At 61.7% G+C, this 16075-nt stretch overlaps 1 protein-coding gene across 2 annotated transcripts; it reads right to left on the minus strand.

The window, feature by feature from the left end:
- Nucleotides 1–6745: 6745 nt before the first annotated feature.
- On the minus strand, nucleotides 6746–14620 carry CDH3 (cadherin 3). 2 transcript variants are annotated; one of them, XM_025209138.1, is made up of 14 exons: nucleotides 14456–14620; nucleotides 14090–14233; nucleotides 12748–12903; nucleotides 12507–12651; nucleotides 10839–11014; nucleotides 10389–10517; nucleotides 10054–10239; nucleotides 9686–9930; nucleotides 9348–9490; nucleotides 8739–8963; nucleotides 8398–8619; nucleotides 8050–8180; nucleotides 7825–7971; nucleotides 6746–7315 (listed from the first exon to the last, which is right to left on the minus strand). In XM_025209138.1, the coding sequence occupies exons 1-14, from the start codon at nucleotides 14549–14551 to the stop codon at nucleotides 7109–7111; spliced, it is 2352 nt and encodes a 783-aa protein (XP_025064923.1). In that variant the 5' UTR covers nucleotides 14552–14620; the 3' UTR covers nucleotides 6746–7108. The 2 variants fall into 2 exon arrangements, with proteins under 2 accessions (XP_025064923.1, XP_025064924.1); XM_025209139.1 differs by having other exon boundaries at nucleotides 7171–7315; nucleotides 8507–8619.
- Between the last annotated feature and the right edge of the window lie 1455 nt (nucleotides 14621–16075).

Below are 16075 nucleotides of genomic sequence, written 5' to 3' on the forward strand. Positions count from 1 at the left end.
CCCCCGCCGCGCGCGGGTCCGGCCTGGGGGGCTGCCCCTCCCTCCGCACCCGCGGACCGGCACCCTCCTGGAGACGCGGGCCAGGGTGTAGAGCTGGGACACGGGGCTTGATCCTGCCCGGGGTGACCCCCACCTCCTTCCCGTAGATTTCATAGACATCAGGGCTGGAAGGGACCTGGGACCACCATCGAGTCCAGCCCCCGCCCCAGGGGCAGGAAGTCAGCGGGGGTCATAGGATCCCAGCAAGATAAACATCCAATTTTTTCTTGAAGGTGTTCAATGAAGGCACTTGAACCACCCCGGTGGCAGGCTGTTCCAGACCTTGGGGGCTCGGACAGTGAAGAAGTTCTTCCTTATGTCCAGCCTGAATCGGTCTTGCAGGAGTTTGTGACCGTTCGACCTCGTCATCCCTTGGGGCGCTCTGGTGAACAAACGTTCCCCCAGGTCCTGGTGGTCACCCCGATAAACTTGTAGGTGGCGGCAGACTCTCTGAGACCAGGCGCGACAGACCTATGCCCTGCCCCATACGTGGCTGCTCTCGTGGTCTTAGGAGGCTGCCCCGGGGTGCCAGGCACAGGGGCTCCGGCTGCCCCCCCATCAGCAGGGCTGTAGCACCAGGCAGGTTTCGGGGTCAAGGATGCCATGTCCCGGGGTGCTGTTTGGGTGCGTTGGTTTTGCAGCCCCCCTGGGGTCCCCTGTGTTGCAAAGCCTGTGTCCAGAGGCCTCTGAGCACTGGAAGACCCCAACAAAGTGCCGATGCTCGACCCCGTGTGCTAGGGACACCCATGACTGGTGTGTCCCTAGCAGTCCTAGGGGACCTGAACCTATTCAGCCTCCACAAGAGAAGGCTGAGGGGGGACCTGGTGACCGTCTATAAACTCACTAGGGGGAACCAGAAGGGTTTAGGGGAGACGCTGTTTCCCCTAGCCCCCGCTGGCATAACAAGGAGTAATGGGCACAAGTTGATGGAGAGGAGGTACAGATTGGACATCCGAAAAAACTACTTCACAGTTAGGGCAGCTAGGAGCTGGAACCAACTTCCAAGGGAGGTGGTGCTGGCCCCTACCCTGGGGGTCTTTAAGAAGAGGCTGGATGCCTACCTGGCTGGACTCATTTGAGTCCCGTTTTTGTTTTTAGGGTGTTTTTTTTTGGGTTGTTCTCCCGCCCTGGCGGGGGGTCGGGCTAGAAGATCTATTTGGTCCCTTCCGACCCTAAAACTATGAAACTATGAAACTATGACTGGGAAGTGGGACCAGGGACCTCAGCTTAGAAAGCAGCCAGCAACCACCAGCAGCTGCAGGCCCCGGGCCCCAACCTCAGGAGCCACCAGGCCTGCGAGCTGGCCCCAGGGCAGGGGCAGGAGCCAGGGAAGTGAAAGGAGAAGGGGAAGGTGTCTTCCCACACCCTGTCTGAGGGCGGGCGGCTGGGAGCGGATGCTGGGCAGGACGAAGGTGACAAACAGGGCTGACAGGTGAGGCGTGGGGCCACCTCTGCCCCAGTGAGCTCAGCCTGGTGACGGGACATGCCGGGTGGGGCTGCGCGGGCAGGAGAGCTCGGGCATGAGCTGTTTGCTGCGACTGCAAGCGTGCTAGAGCCAGCTGGCCCAGCGTGGAGGTGGGCTGCTAGTCCCCCCCATGCAGAAGGGACCAGGGCTTTTGCTTCACCCCTGCTGCTTCCCTCCAGCCGGGCCCCCACAGAGCTGCACGGATTGCATAAGGCAGGAAGCCTGGAGTGGGGCCTGCTGTGCCCAGGTCTCAAGGGCAAAGTTCTTGCTGAACAAACACCGAAACTGCAAACACTGCAGTGGCTCAGCTCTGCTTCCTGTCCCTGCTGGGGTGGCCAGCCGGATGCTGTAGCTGGACTCAAGGGCAGCCCGAGGCAGGGGCACACAGGGAGCAGGCAGCCGGCTGGGCCTGGGCATGCAGGCGCCACGTGCTGCAGATGAGACGGGCTGCGGAGGACACAGCAGAGCTGGCCCCCGTGCAGGAGAAAGAAGTGCACCTTGCTAGCAACAGCTGCTGGACCAACCGTGGCGTGTGCGCCCACAGTCGCCACCACGACTTCCTCCTCACTCTGCCCCCTTCCTGGTCTCTCATGCCTCCCAGGAGCCCAGGCATCGTCCACTCCCATCCTCCCGCCTGGGGTCACATCGTACCGTATCCTTTCCCCCACCCCGTATTCTCCAGCCTGTGGGTGGGCAGCAATCAACCTCCGGCCTGCGGCTGTGGCCAGGGCACCTACCTGCTCTGCCCCTTCCTGCACTGCGCTCTCAGCCATCCACCATGCACTTTCCAGGCCCTCCCTAGGCCACCCGTCACTGTCCCCAGTTCACGCAGCCTCCGATGTCAGCTCCAGCCTCCCTACCTGGGCACTGCACCATCAGACCAGCCTCTCGCTGGGCCCCGGGAAGGGGCTCCTGCTCCTTTCAGTCCCTCCTTACCACTTCCCTCTCAACAGCCTCTGGTCCTGGAAGCCCCGTGGGGCAAAGATCATGCATCTGTGCAGCACCCTGGCCCAGTCATCCCCACAACACCCGGCAGCGGGCTGGTGACCACCAGGCTGGTGAAAGGGGACACTGCCCTTGAGTCCAGCTTCCCCTTTCACTTGCCCGGCTCCTGCTGCTTGCTGGCAGGTGATGGACAGGGCTCCCACGGACATGCACTGGCCAAGTCGTGCCTTAAACTTTGAATTATTCACTGCTGGCTCCGCAGGGACAGGCAACTCCAGGCCTTTTCTTCCATCCCAGCAAGCAGGTGCTCTCCTGGGTGCAGATATGCCCAGCTCAGTGCTCACCTGATGACCACAATCTCTAGCATGGCCCTGCGCCAGGGGACAGAAGGACCGGGGGGCATAGGCTACCCCTAGGACTAAGCGTGTGCCTGGAGGGCGCCTGCTCCCTGTTCTGACCTCAGCAGCAGGAGAGCAAGGTTCATCGTGGAGCATGGGGAGGCCAGCTGGCTCATGGGCATGTCCTATTCGAGCAGCCATAGGCCTTGCCCTGAGACTAGGAACAGGGGCCCAGGCACAGGAGAGCTGGACCCTACCCATGCCAGGAGCCCGAGGGGGTGGTATCCTTTAGAAGTGCAACGTGGGGCAGAGTGGGCAGCAGCGAAGGATGGAGAGGGTGATGAATGGGCACAGCAAACAAAGCCAACAGCCAACCCACTTGTGCTCAGCGCCGTGCCCGGGGTGCTGGAGGGGAGATGCGAGCTGCTTTGCATGGCCAGAGCCTTGCTCCAAACACTGCCAACAGCTCCAGGCAGGAGCGAGGAGGTGCCCAGGCTCCTGCCCCACCCCTTTCTCCTAGTCACGTCCTTCGGCATGGAGGGGCCTGGAGCTAGGGGTCTGGGGTCACCCTCCCAGGACCAGATGGGGGGGTAAGAAGAAAGGGGGCAGCAGCCAAGTGGGGCAGATCCCTCCTGCCGCAGGGGCTGCCCATACCCGCCTCCTTGGCATCCAGGGCCCTGCATGCATAGTAGGGTTTGCTTTCGTACCCCCTATCCTCCCACCGGAAACATGGCTCACGGACCTGTGGTCCTAGCTCCAAATACACCTACCCCAAGCCACTGAGACCCCTGTTGCTCCACTCCCCCTCTTCCATGGGTCATCACTGGCGGGTGTTGGGCTGGCCCCCAGCACCCAGGTTGCATGGGAAGGTGCTGCAGGGGCAACTGAGGAGAAATAAGACCTCTGCCTTATTGCTCACCGCTATTGTCAGGAGCCATCCTTTGCACTGCCTCCCACCCCTCCAGCCTGTCTCCAGCTGCAGCTGCTCTCCCCAGAAGGCCCCTTGGAGTGGGTTGGGGCTCCATGGCACATCGCTGGCACCTGCACGTGGGAGCGTAGCCAGACAGCTCCGACCGATGCCAGCAGCGAGCAGGTGGCACAGGCGAGCAGCCACCTGAGCTGCACCAGTTACTATCATCCGTGTCCCAGCAACCCGCGTACCAAAAGCAGGGGCAGCAAGCAGGGCATGCCAGGCCAGGAAGCCCAGCACCTGCCGCCCTCCACCCAGCAGCCGAGGGGGCGAGCGCACCCAGTCTGCTCTGCAGCCCGGGATGGTTTCAGAAGCACCCACAGCAGCTGCCCAGGGCTGCCAGGATCCCACAGGCTCAACTGGGAGGCGGGCAGGGTCATGCCAGACCCAGGTGGTAGGCCAGGTGCCTGGGCTACGGGGCAGGGACGCATTCCCTGCTCCCAGTGCCCGCCCTGGGGACAGATCCCAACCCTGCGCTGTGCTGTGCTGCCCCCTGCTGGGCAGAGAAGGGAGTCAGGCCCTCGCACACCCTGGCTCACTTCGGGGTGCAGAGCGGAGCTGCAGGATGTGGGGGTGGTGGAGGGTGCCTCCTGGGACACCCAGCTGGGGGGCTGCTCTGGGGGAAGCTGGGCAACACAGGGGCAGGAGATGGCTGGGGAAGAGGGCCCTGGAGGGCTGCAGCACCCGCGCCGGAAAAACCAGTCGGACCAGTCTCCAGGCTGCTGCGGAGGCTGGGGGGATGGAGCAGTCCCTGCTCCCCCCCACACCCAGCCTCAGGTTACAAGCTGCTTTCTGAGCGGGGAAGTGCCCCCTCCCCCTGGGCCCCTGCCAGGATGCATTACTCCAGGCAGGTGAAAGAGGCCAGGGGAGGCCTCTGCACCCAGGCGGGGGAATCCCAGGTCCCAGCCCCACGAGGCCTCTGCTCCCAGGCGGGGGAATCCCAGGTCCCAGCCCCAGCCGGCTCAGGCAGGCAGCAGCCATCCCCCAGGGAGGGGCCCAGCTGGAAGCTTTGCAGCCAGTGCTCATCCAGGCTCCTGGCTTCCTCTCCCAGCTCTCCATGCCCCTGGCAGGGTCATTTCTTCCTGCTGCAATGGGAAAGGTGCCTTTTGCTATCACTGGGGGAATCTCAGCAGGCCACCCCTGCCCCATGCACAACAAACCCATCCCCCAGTCCATTCAGGCAGCAACTCTGGGCCCTGCTCCCAAGGAAGTCTACAGCCCCCATGGACTTCCTGTAGGGACCCAGGCCCCAGGTCCAGGGCTCCGAAGAGGGAGTCCCAGCAAAGGGGCTCTCTCTGCCCCCACAGCTCCAGCTGTTCCCAGCAAAGCCGGAGCAGCCTGGGCCAGCTGTGGCTGCGCAGCCCCCACAGCAGAGGCGAGGTGCTGTCATTATATCAACTCCACTTCCCCCACAATGCTCGTTAGCAAGGCCACAGGCGAGAGCCCAGGCTGGGAGGTGGCAGCAGCACCCAGAGCGAGGCAGCAGCTGAGCTCTGCAGAGATAAGAGCTCTGCAGGTGGCTTGACCTGGCCAGCCTGGCCCCCTGCTCCAAGCCCTTGCAGCACCAGCCATGCCCCAGGGGCACCAGGGAGGGGGTTCAGCTCACCTGTGTTGCTGTACACCCCACCCCCATACCGTGAGGGTACCTGCAACTCCCATGCCCAGCCCAGCGCTGCTGCCCGGGGGGCAGGGGGCAGATTAGGCAGCCCCTGCAGGCACCTGCCCTTGGAGGCTGCTACCAGGGTCACATTGTGCTGCATCTCCTTCCACTGCACCTGGCTGGGCTTAGGCCTCATCTCACCCCCGGGGGGTAGAAAAGAGGGTTATAGCAGATCCAGACTGGAAGACAAGATGCTGGGCCTTGCTGTGGCTCTAGCTCTTTGCTGCACAAGACCTGCCCTAATTATTGCCCCATAGTTAACAGTGAAAGCTCAGAGGGGGCCTGGAGGCTAGTGAGGGTGAGATGTAACAAGGAATCTTTTATAGGGCTGCAGCAAGACCACTGCTGGAGCATCACATCCCGGTTTGGGCACCGTGTCCTGGAGGAAGAGGTAGGGAGAGAGGTTGGAAGCCTTGAAAACTAACGGATGAGAAAAGAGCAAGAGAACTCGAGTAGTTCAGTCTAGACAAGGGGGAGAGAGAAATACAATAAATTGTGGTGACAACCAGGTAAGCCTGTTCTGGAAGCGGATGAGCAGTAGATCGGTTTAAACGACTCATAGCCACGCGCTTGTTAAGCGCTGGGGCAGATGACCTCGGTGATGGGACAGCCCAGGTAAAGAACAGGTTCCAGGGGCCAAGCGAAAGCTAAGCCCAGGGGAAGAGACGGCACAGCCCTGCCTGCCTTCTGCAGGCTCCCAGCTGCCTCAAGACACTGGCTCCATGCGTTGTGCCACCAGTGTGGCAGGGCTAGGTTCCACAGTGCTTGCCCCCACATCTCAGACACACCAGCACTTCCACCCCAGCCCAGCTCTCAGGACCCCCAGCAGCTGGTTGCAACTCAGCAGCTCCAGTCCAAGCAAGGCAGCTGGCAGTGCTTGTTGCACCCCTGCACCAGGGGGCTGGGGAGGTCAGCGCACAAGAAATAATACAAGGCAGTGCAGTAAGACCCCCTCAGTGGGAGGAGGCCTCACACACAGGTGTCAGGGTAGTCCTGCACTAGGACACTAGGGCTAGTGCCAGCGCCAGCCCCCTCCCCTCCCGGCATGTCCTACCCTACCATGCAGCAGGCTCTACTCCCCCTGCCCCAGGATGGGACTGGTGTAAAGAAGCAGGAACTCAGGGCACTTTAAAAAAAAAAAAAAAAAAAGAAGAAGTACTTTTATTAAAACTAACATGGTAAGACCGTCCTGGCCAAGCAGCGCCCACATTGCGCTGGGGATAACCGTACAAGTGAGGGGAGAGAAGCGATAGCCATGGGGAAGTACAAAAAAGGAGGCAGCAGCTATCGGATGCTGCAGGGGAAGGGTTGATAGAGTCGGCGGCGGCAGCTATCGGATGGTGCAGGGAATGGTTAGATCGAGTCGGCGGCGGCATGTGCAAGGCCAATTTGAGCACAGGCCCAGCCGCAGGCACGGGGGGCCAGCTGGCCCAGGCGGAGAAGCCAAGAGCCGCTGGCCATGGGGGATACGGGCTCCTAGCTCCACAGGGGATGGGTCCGTGCGTCTGCACGTCCAGAAGGCACCAGCAGCTTAAGGCAGAGAGCTACAGGTCGGAGAAGCAGTGGGTTCAGCCCTGCAAGGGTCTGGGACAACAGCCCCCCCGCGGGGTCTCCTGCACGGGGACCCAGCTACATGGGGCTGGCGTCCAGCTTCCACACACGTTGCTCCGTGCAAGGCACACGCGGGGCCCTCAGTCCTCGCCGCCCCCGTACATATCGGCCAGCTTCTTGAAGCGGCTGCCCCAGTCGTGCAGGTAGTCGTAGTCCTGGTCGCGGTCGGAGTTGGCGGAGTCGAGGGAGCTGAGCGAGGCGGCCTCAGAGCCGCTGCCCTCGTAGTCGAACACAAGCAGGGAGTCGTAGGGCGGCGCCGTGGGGTCCGTGTCGGCCGCCTTCAGGTTCTGGGGCCGGGAGGAGGCAGCAGGTGAGCATCTTCCTCCCTGCCCTGGTGCAGCCCGTCCCGTGTGGGCCTCGGAGGTGGCTCAAGCTCGGTGCCCGGAGACATCCCGACACCGAGCTTGAGTGGGGGCTGTAGAGCTCAGCTGGCAGAGACTGGAGCCCCCACCCTCATGAGACCAAGAGCTTTGGGGCAGGAGGACGTGGCCTTGGAGCCAGAGTAGTGCTTCTGCACCGAGCCCTGCACAGCACCCTCATCGTGGCACCAGGACCTGCCCCCGCAAGGCAGCCGAGCATGGGGCCCCAACTACACAGCACCGAGCCACGTCCTCAGCCAGGATGGAAGCACCCAGAAGACTCAACCCTTCGCCTCCAAATGCCACAAGACAACGCCTGGGTTGGGGGCTTGCCCTCCACTCCAGGATGGACCAGGCTCTGCAAGGACACAGCTGGCCCCAACAGCATGTCTCAGGCTCAGGCCAGCAGGCACGTACCCTACACCCACGCTTCTCACCTCGTCGATGAAGTTGCCGATCTCGTTGGGGTTGGCCGGGCGTGGCCGGTAGTGCGGGGCTGGCAACAGGGTGGGCGCCACGTCATTGCGGAGGATGACCTCGGGGCGGGCATCCAGGCCCCGGTGCAGCTGGCTGAGGTCGTAGTCCTGGGGGGTAGGTGCAGCATGGGGTCAGCGCCCAGAGCCCCATTACTCCCCTCCCGCCCTGCCCCAGCCCATGCCCACCTGGTCCTCCTCGCCCCCGCCCTCTTCTCCATAGTAGAAGATGTTGTCCCGCGTGTCGTCCTCCGGGAGCAGCAGGGGCTCCTTCCCTGACTTCCTCCTCCTCCGCACCAGGAGCAGCAGCAGCAGGATGACTGGGGAGACAGGGGGGCTCAGCCAGGCTCCCACCACCCCGTCTCCCAGCCAGGGCCGCACCAGGGCCCCTACACAAGGATGGAGGGGGCTCCAAGTTGCAGGAGGCCCCTTCTCTCCCAGCACAGAGCTGCGCTCCCTGGGAGAGGCTTTGCAAGGGGCCAGCCTGCGTGCAAGCCTGGGGACTCCCAGAGGGTCTGGCCCAGGCCACACACTCACCCAGCAGGACCAGAAGGGCTCCCAGGATGGCCAGGATGATGGGGACGCCCGAGAAAACCGCCTCTGTGTGAGGGCATCCCTCCTCCGTGTGCCCCTCGCACTCGCACACCTTGGCTTGCAGCACCGTCAGCTGGTCCTTGCCCTGGTTGTCCACCAGCCGCAGGAAGACCTTGTACACGTCCTGCTTCAGCGGCTCCGTCAGCCGCACAGTCACAGCATCCCCTGCGCCCAGACAGTGGTCAGCTGCTAGGTGCTGCCCCCCCTGGCTCCCAGGACCCGGCCCGCCTGCCCTGGGGCCAGGAGCCAGCTGCCCGGACCCTCCCGCGTAGGGTCACTGGTACCTTTACTGTTCATCTCCACTGCCCAGCTCGCTCCAGAGCCGTGGCTCAGCTCGGCCTGGAAGGGCCCGGTGTTGGGGGGCAGGTCCTTGTCCACGATGCTCAGGACCTGCGGCTCTGGGTTGCGATTGCACACGACAAAGTCACGCGGCTCCGGCTCTGGCCCGTTGTCGTTCACGTCCAGCAGGGTCAGGAGCAGGGTGCCCGTGCCGGTAGCGGGCGGCGTGCCTGGCAGGGGAGGAGGGTACTGTGGCACACTCCACTCCTGCAAGGGATGGGGCTGCGACTCCCCATCCCAGGCACCAGACTGGCATCCTCCGGGCAGCGCAGAGCAGAGATGCCCAGGCCCCCTGGATGCACAGATATCCCAGCCCCCACCCAGGCCTGTGGCCGATCTGGGAAAGGCCTGTCCCACCCCTCGCTGCACAGAAGTGCTTCACAAGCCCAGGATGAATCTCATGACAGCCCGGAGGGACCCAGCCACGGCACACGTGTCCCTCACATGGGGTGCCGGCGTCCGCGTGCTGCCCGGGGAACAAAGAGGCTTTTCACAGGCGGACGCTGGCAGTGGGATGCGTGCCCAGTGCTCTGCCTCCACGGCCCAGCTCTCACCATCATCCGCGGCCAGCACAATGGCCGTGTAGGTGCTGTCCTGCACGAACACCGACTCCCGGTCCAGGGGCTCCTTCACAGTCACGATGCCGTGGTCCGGGTCAATGGCCAGCCAGCCCGCGGGGTCGCTGCCGATGGAGTACCTGGAGGGAGGTGTCATCATGGGATGGGGACCATGGAGGTCCGTGTCCCAGTGCCAAGGGTGATGAGGGCTGGACACCCCTGCCCATCACAGACCCAGCTCCCCTCCGGCCCATTTTGCATGGGTCAGCAGAGCCATTCAGGCACTAAGCCGTGCTGCCAGCCCGTGCCCTGGCTTCCAGCCCAGAGTTGCTCACTTGATCTTCTGGCTCTGGGAGCTGTCGGGGTCCTGGGCAGCGTAGGTGGCGATGGTCTGGCCCACAGGCATGTCCTCTAGCACCTGGGCCATCTTCACGGGTGGGCTGAAGATGGGGGCCTCATTGACGTCCCGCACCGTCACCACCACTGTGGCTGTGGATGTCGGGAGCTTCACCATCAGGGGGTCCTCGTTGGCCACAGCCACATACAGGGTGAACTGCTGCTTGGCCTCATAGTCCAAGCCCTGGAGGGTTGAGAGGGCAGCAATGAGACCCACGGGGTCCCCATGCAGGTAGGCGCCGTGCCTGCGACTCGGCCTCGAGGGCACTGCCATTGCCCCCGTGGTCCCTGCCCTGTTCACACTTACCTTTGCAGTCTGCAAGATGCCCTCGTTGCTCTCGGGGTCGGTGGAGATGGAGAAGGCACCACCTTCGTTGCCGCGCACAATGGAGTACACGGCGCGCCAGGCCGACGTGCCCTTTGCATCCATGTCCATCACCGTCAGCCGCTGCACCTCGTACCCCGCCACGTTCTCCGGCACCTCTGCCGCATACTGCGTGGAGCAGCACTGGTGTCAGCACCCCCTGCCCCCCCCCGTAGCCCTACAGCAGGGGCAGCGCTGACCCCGTCAGCCCCTCCGCAGAGAGGCACCGCAGGGCTTGCATGGGCTGGGATGCCCAGGGATAAAGACGGGCCACGTACCATCTTGGGGTCAAACTCGGGGGCATTGTCGTTGATGTCGGCAATCTCTATCAGGGCTGTGGCGGTGGTGGTCAAGCCTTCTCCATCCATGTCAGCAGCCTGCACGGTCAGCGTGTACTCCCGCACCCTCTGGGGAGAGAGCATGCCATGGGTGCCAGACTGGGGCAGCACCCCGTCACACCTCTTCCCATCCCCCCCCAGGAGCTGCAAGGGAGAGGCTAGCACGTGCACCAGGACAGATACCCCAGCCCCAATGCACTGCCCTCTCAGGGCACCCAGGGACCAGTGCAGCCCTCCAGCTGGGGCAGGAGAGACTGGCAGGAGCCCCACGTGGCTAGGAGCCAGGCCCTGCTCTGTACACGCTGCGGCCACATCATCGTTGCAGTCCCTCGGGAACTCTGCACCTGCCCCAGCTTTGCCACCACGCTCCCGGCACCGGCCCCCGCTCACCTCCCTGTCCAGCCCGCTGGCGATCACACTGATCACGCCCGTGGCCCCGTTGATGGTGAACATCTGGGCGTGGGGCTCCAGGGGCTCCTGGCTCAGGATGGAGTACTTGATGACCCCATTGTAGGTCTCCACGGCATCATCTGCATCCGTGGCGTTCACCTGCATCACGGGGGTTCCTGCCAGGGAAGCACAGGGCGGGAGGCTGCAGCTGGCATCCCCTGCTCTGCCCGTGGGGAGAGGCCAGGTGGGACGTGGGCCTGCGCAGGGGGCTCAGCTTTCAGATGCAGGCGGAAGAGACAAGGAGCCAGCACTGGCCCCCTTCCAGCAGTTGCAGAGCCACGGGCCTGTGCTCTCTGCCACACCATGGCACGGGTGCATTAAGCTGGCACCAGACCCCAGTAGCTTGTGGGACCAAGCTGGCTCCCCAGCTGGACTGCATTTAATAGAAACATAGACATGAAGGGCTGGACAGGACTTCAAAAAGATAGAGTCCAACCCCCCTGCTCCGAGCAGAAATATTTCTGAGATCAAATGATCCCAGCAAGGTGTCTGTCCTTTTGGAGAGACGGTCTAGTTTGGGGACTGCACCCCCTCCTTGGGAAGTCAATTCTCGATTCTGGTCGCCCTTACTGTAAAGAAGCTCTTTACATCCAGCCTGAAGCCAGCCTCTACCAGCTTATGGCCATTGCTCCTTGCCCCACCTTGGGCATCCTAGGGAACAGTTTCTCCCAGCACCAGATATTCACCCCTTACATACTTCTAGATGGTCACCAAGTCCCCCTTAGTCTTCTCTTCCCAGGCTGAATAGTCCCCCATCCCTTAGTCTTTCCTCATAAGGTTTGTCCTCCAGGCCCTTCATCATCCTTGTGGCTCTTCTCCAGGCCCCTTCAAGATGCTCCACGTATCTTTTTTTGAAGTGCAGCACCCAGAACTGGGCACAGTCCTGCAGCTGGGCTCTCACCAGTGCCAAGGAGAGGGGAAATATTCCTTCCTTAGCATACTGGGATGCATTAGCCAGTGCATCATGAGGTGGGCTATTAGCGCTGTAGACTATAGCGGCGCACTGGCAGCTCGTGTTCATCTTGTGATCGACCATAATCCCAAGGTCCCTTTCAGCCATCGTGCTGGGCAGGACATCTCCTCTTAACCCATATTCATGTTGCTGGTTACTTCTCCCCACATGAAGCACTCTGCATTTGTCCTTACTGAGTTGTATCTGGGTCCACTCTGCACACCTTTCCAGCTTGTCCAGGTCTACTTGGACCCACATCCTCCCCGCCCCCAGTGCGACTGCTTTTCCCCATAACTTACTATCAACCGCAAGCCTGGCCAGTGTGCTTTCCACAGCCATTTTTAAATTATTGGTAACAAAAATGTTGAACAGCACGAGGCCAAGAACCAAACCCTGCGGGACGCCGCTGACCGAGGTTGAGATGAGGTTGGTCAGACACAGCCTACTCACAACGAAAGCATTTTGGCTATCCTTCAGCATCACGCCTTCATTTCAGCTGACTGAGATGCTTGCAATGCAAGCTGTGCATCAGGCATTGAAGTCCCTGGCTGGTGGGGCTGAGCCAGTCCGGACCCAGTCCCATCCCATCAAGGGATGCTGGGGCAGTCTGGTCAGAAAGCCTGGACCCGAGGGGCGCAGGTTGTTCCCCACCTCACCTGGCAGGGTGCCTTCCTGGACAGAGCCCTTGAAGACCTCCTGGGTGAACTGGGGCTTGTTGTCGTTCTGGTCGGTCACTGTGATGATAATGTCCATCGGCTCCTCCACCGGCTTGCCGTTCTCAGACACCGCGTGGGAGGAGAGCTGGAGGCAGACGAGATGGCTCAGGGCACTGACCCGAGACCCCTCTTCCCCCCACAAAACCAATACATCTCTGCTCAGCCCTGGCCAGTGACTTACATGGTATTTGTCAATGTTCTCCCTGTCCAGGGGCTGCGTCACCTTCATCCAGCCCGTCTCCTTCTCGATGATGAAGATGCCCTCAGGGGGCTTGTCCGCACCCGTCCCCGTGATGCTGTAGAAGATCTTGGTTTCCTTGTCCCTGTTGGATTTGATCTGGGGGAAGCCAAGCAGATGTCAGTGCCAGCAACAAGGACAGAGTCCCTCCCGCAGCTGTCGGTAGGGCCCTGCAAGTGTGCAGCTGGCGCTGTGCCCCATGGAGACCGTAGGAAGGGACTCCAGATCACATTTAGTCCAACCCCCCACTCAAAGCAGGGTTAGTCCCAACTACATCATTCCAGCCAAGGCTTTGTCTGCCCAGGTCTTCAAAACCTCCAAGGATGGGGACTGCACCACCTCTGGGTAACCCCTTCCAGTGCTTTGCCACCCTTTTAGTGAGAAAGGTTTTCCCAATACCCAACCTCGGCTTTCCTTGCTGCAGCTTGAGCCCATTACTCCTTGTCCTGTCATCTGCCCCAACTGAGGAGGTTGGAGCTGGGCTGTTCTTAGACCCACCCTTTGGGGAGTTGAAGGTTGCTATTCAGTCCCCCATTTTCTCTTCTCCAGACTAAATCAGCCCATGTCCCTCAGCCTCTCACCAGTCCTGTCCCCCAGCCCCCAAAACATTTTCATTGCCTTCCACTGGACTCTCTCCAACTTACCCACATCCTCTGTGTAGTGGGGGGGGTGAAGGAAGGAAATGATCTCTTCCTCAGCCTGCTGGCCATGCTCCCACTAATGCAGCCCAGGATGCCATTAGCTTTCTTGGCAGCAAGAACACACTGCTGGCTCATATTCAGCTTGTCCACTGTAACCCCCAGGCCCTTTTCTGCAGAGCTGCCACTCAGCCAGTCACCCCCAGCCTGCACTGGTGCACGGGACGGTTTCATCCCAAGTGCAGGACTTTGCTCTAGTCCTTGTTGAACCTCATGAGGTTCCTTTTGGCTCGATCCTCCAATTTGTCTCCATCTTTCTAAATCCCAGCTCAGCCTTCCAGCATATCTACTACTCCCATCAGTTTAGCATTATCTGCAAACTTGATGAAGCTGCTGAACAAAGAGTGCACCCTCAGCAACAGCCTGGAAGATGGCATAACCTGCTCCAGGACCAACCCCTGGGACACTCCACTTGAAGCCAGCTGCCAACTAGACATTGATTGCTACCCTTAGAAGACTAGCTGGATTGCCAGGCTCAGTCTACACAAGGTGCCGCTACAGAAGGAGTCTGGCCTAGAGCATGAGGCTCATTAGAGCCAGGCAGCACCCAGAGGCGCTGGCACCCTCCTGCCCCAACCCCACCGTACCTGCACCAGGGTCTTGGGGAATGGACCGCGCTCGTTCTCAGGGACTCGGATTGGAGGGACGACCCAGTCCCTCTTCTGCCTCTTCAAGCCAGGCCTGGACTGTGGGAAGAGCCGCACCTCCGCTTGCTCACTTGGGGCAGGCTCCTGCCGAGACAGAGGGGTTAGAGACAGGCAGGCGTGCACAGGGCATTGGTGGCATCTCTTGTCAGCCCTCTAATGCTGCTGCCTGTGGGCAGGGCTGGGGACCAACCAAGCCCCTGGCAGCCCACCCCATTAGGAGCAGCAATGCCAAGGCTGCCCTGCCTCCCCCTGAGGCCCAGTGGTTGCCAGAGGCAGTCCTCCATGCACCCCAGGGGCTGGTGTTACCTGCCAGGAGCGGTGCTGCAGGCTGTGCATGGGAACCAAGGCTGGGGTTTCCTTGCCAGCAGAGTCCCAAGAGCGCACGACCGTCCCCGGTAGCATCCGCAAGCTGGTGTCTGTGGGCTCGAATGGCACCAGCTGCCATCCTGCATTGTCCTGGGACTGCACTGGGGTGGGGAAGATGCAGGCGTTAGCCCCAGCTGAGAGCAATTGCAGCTGTTGCAGCCCCCCCCAGCTTGCAAGAGACTCCCCTGCCGGCCCTGGGCTCATGGACAGGAGCAAGGAGATGTGCCGGGCAAGGCTTAGCCTGGCTGGATATGGTTCACCTGCTGCCAGGCATTTGCTATTCAATTAAGCTGGCAGCAGCACCTGCTCAGGGGGTGGGGGTGGGAAGCGGATTATCCATTTACAGATCTGCAAAGCCTGCCCAGACCACAGCCTCTCCCCAACCCTGCCTATTTGTGGCCCATGCCAAAAATAAATAAATAAAAAGTCACCAGCTGGATCCCAGCCAGGAGTTGGCAGAGCTTGGGGTCCATCTCCCCGGGCAGCAGAGCTACAGGGCAGAGGGTCCCCAGCCACCGCCTGCCCAGAGCCAAGCTGAGCCACTGCCTCATTTGGGCAGGGGCCTGTCCCCGACCTCCACCTCGGTGCGGGGGCAGGAAGCCCCGTGACCAAGCCATGGGCCGGTACAGGTGATCCTTGGTGGTAGATGCCCATGTATGAGCAGGAGCAGTGCCAGGAAGCCTACTGGCTTGGGGACCTGCCCCAGGCTAGAGACCTAGGCTCTCTGCTTCATGACTCACCCCGGCTTCCTAGACAGGGATGAGTCCTGGCCCCTGGTATGCATGTTGTTACAGGGCCCCTGATCCAGAGCCAGCTCACTTCCCGCTCCTCCCTTGCTACCTCCAGAGCTGGCCCAATCCATCATTAATCCCATCGTGCCCACAGCCCCCACGCACCACCCATGGCACTGCTGGACTGCAGCCCGTGGCTTGCACAGCGCAGCAGAAAGCTGTCGAGTAGCAACTAGCTGCTCTGCCAAGGTCCCGCATGCCCAGGCCCATCTCACAACCCTGACAGGTACAAGTACCTTGAGACACTAATCCTCAGCACAGCCCACACCAAGCCCTGCTTCCCAGGGCTGCTCTCATGAGCCCAGGCACCTGGAAGTCCCAGGCCCAGAGCCCGCTCGGGTCTCCCATGGGTGCCAGGACTGGCTGCTCACGCTTGCTGGGCTGGCACTAGCCTCTGATGCAGCAGGATGGGGCGTGCTCCGTGGGTCAGGGTCTCACCCTGGGATTTTAAAAGCCCAGATAAGGGAGCCGGTCTGAGCCACCCCAAGCTCCCACCATCCAAGCTCCAGGTCGGGGGTGGGCACTGCCTGGCCTAGCAGCCAGCCCTCCTGGTGCCCCAGCCAGCACCAGACAAAAGGCTCTGGCAAGTGCCCAGGACAGGGCTCCCCCACACAATCCTTGTCCTTTAACGGCCGTGCCAGAAGCTTCCCTGCCCCCTGTGCTGGAGTGGATTTGCCGGCGTCAGCACCCGCCGCGACCACTGCACCGGAAAGAGCTGCAGGCTGGCGAGCAGGGGGCTCGAGGGGTAGCAGGAGGTGGTGGGGGCACT

This window comes from Alligator sinensis, unplaced genomic scaffold, assembly GCF_000455745.1.
Source record: "Alligator sinensis unplaced genomic scaffold, ASM45574v1 scaffold255_1, whole genome shotgun sequence".
Taxonomy (NCBI): Eukaryota; Metazoa; Chordata; order Crocodylia; family Alligatoridae; genus Alligator; species Alligator sinensis.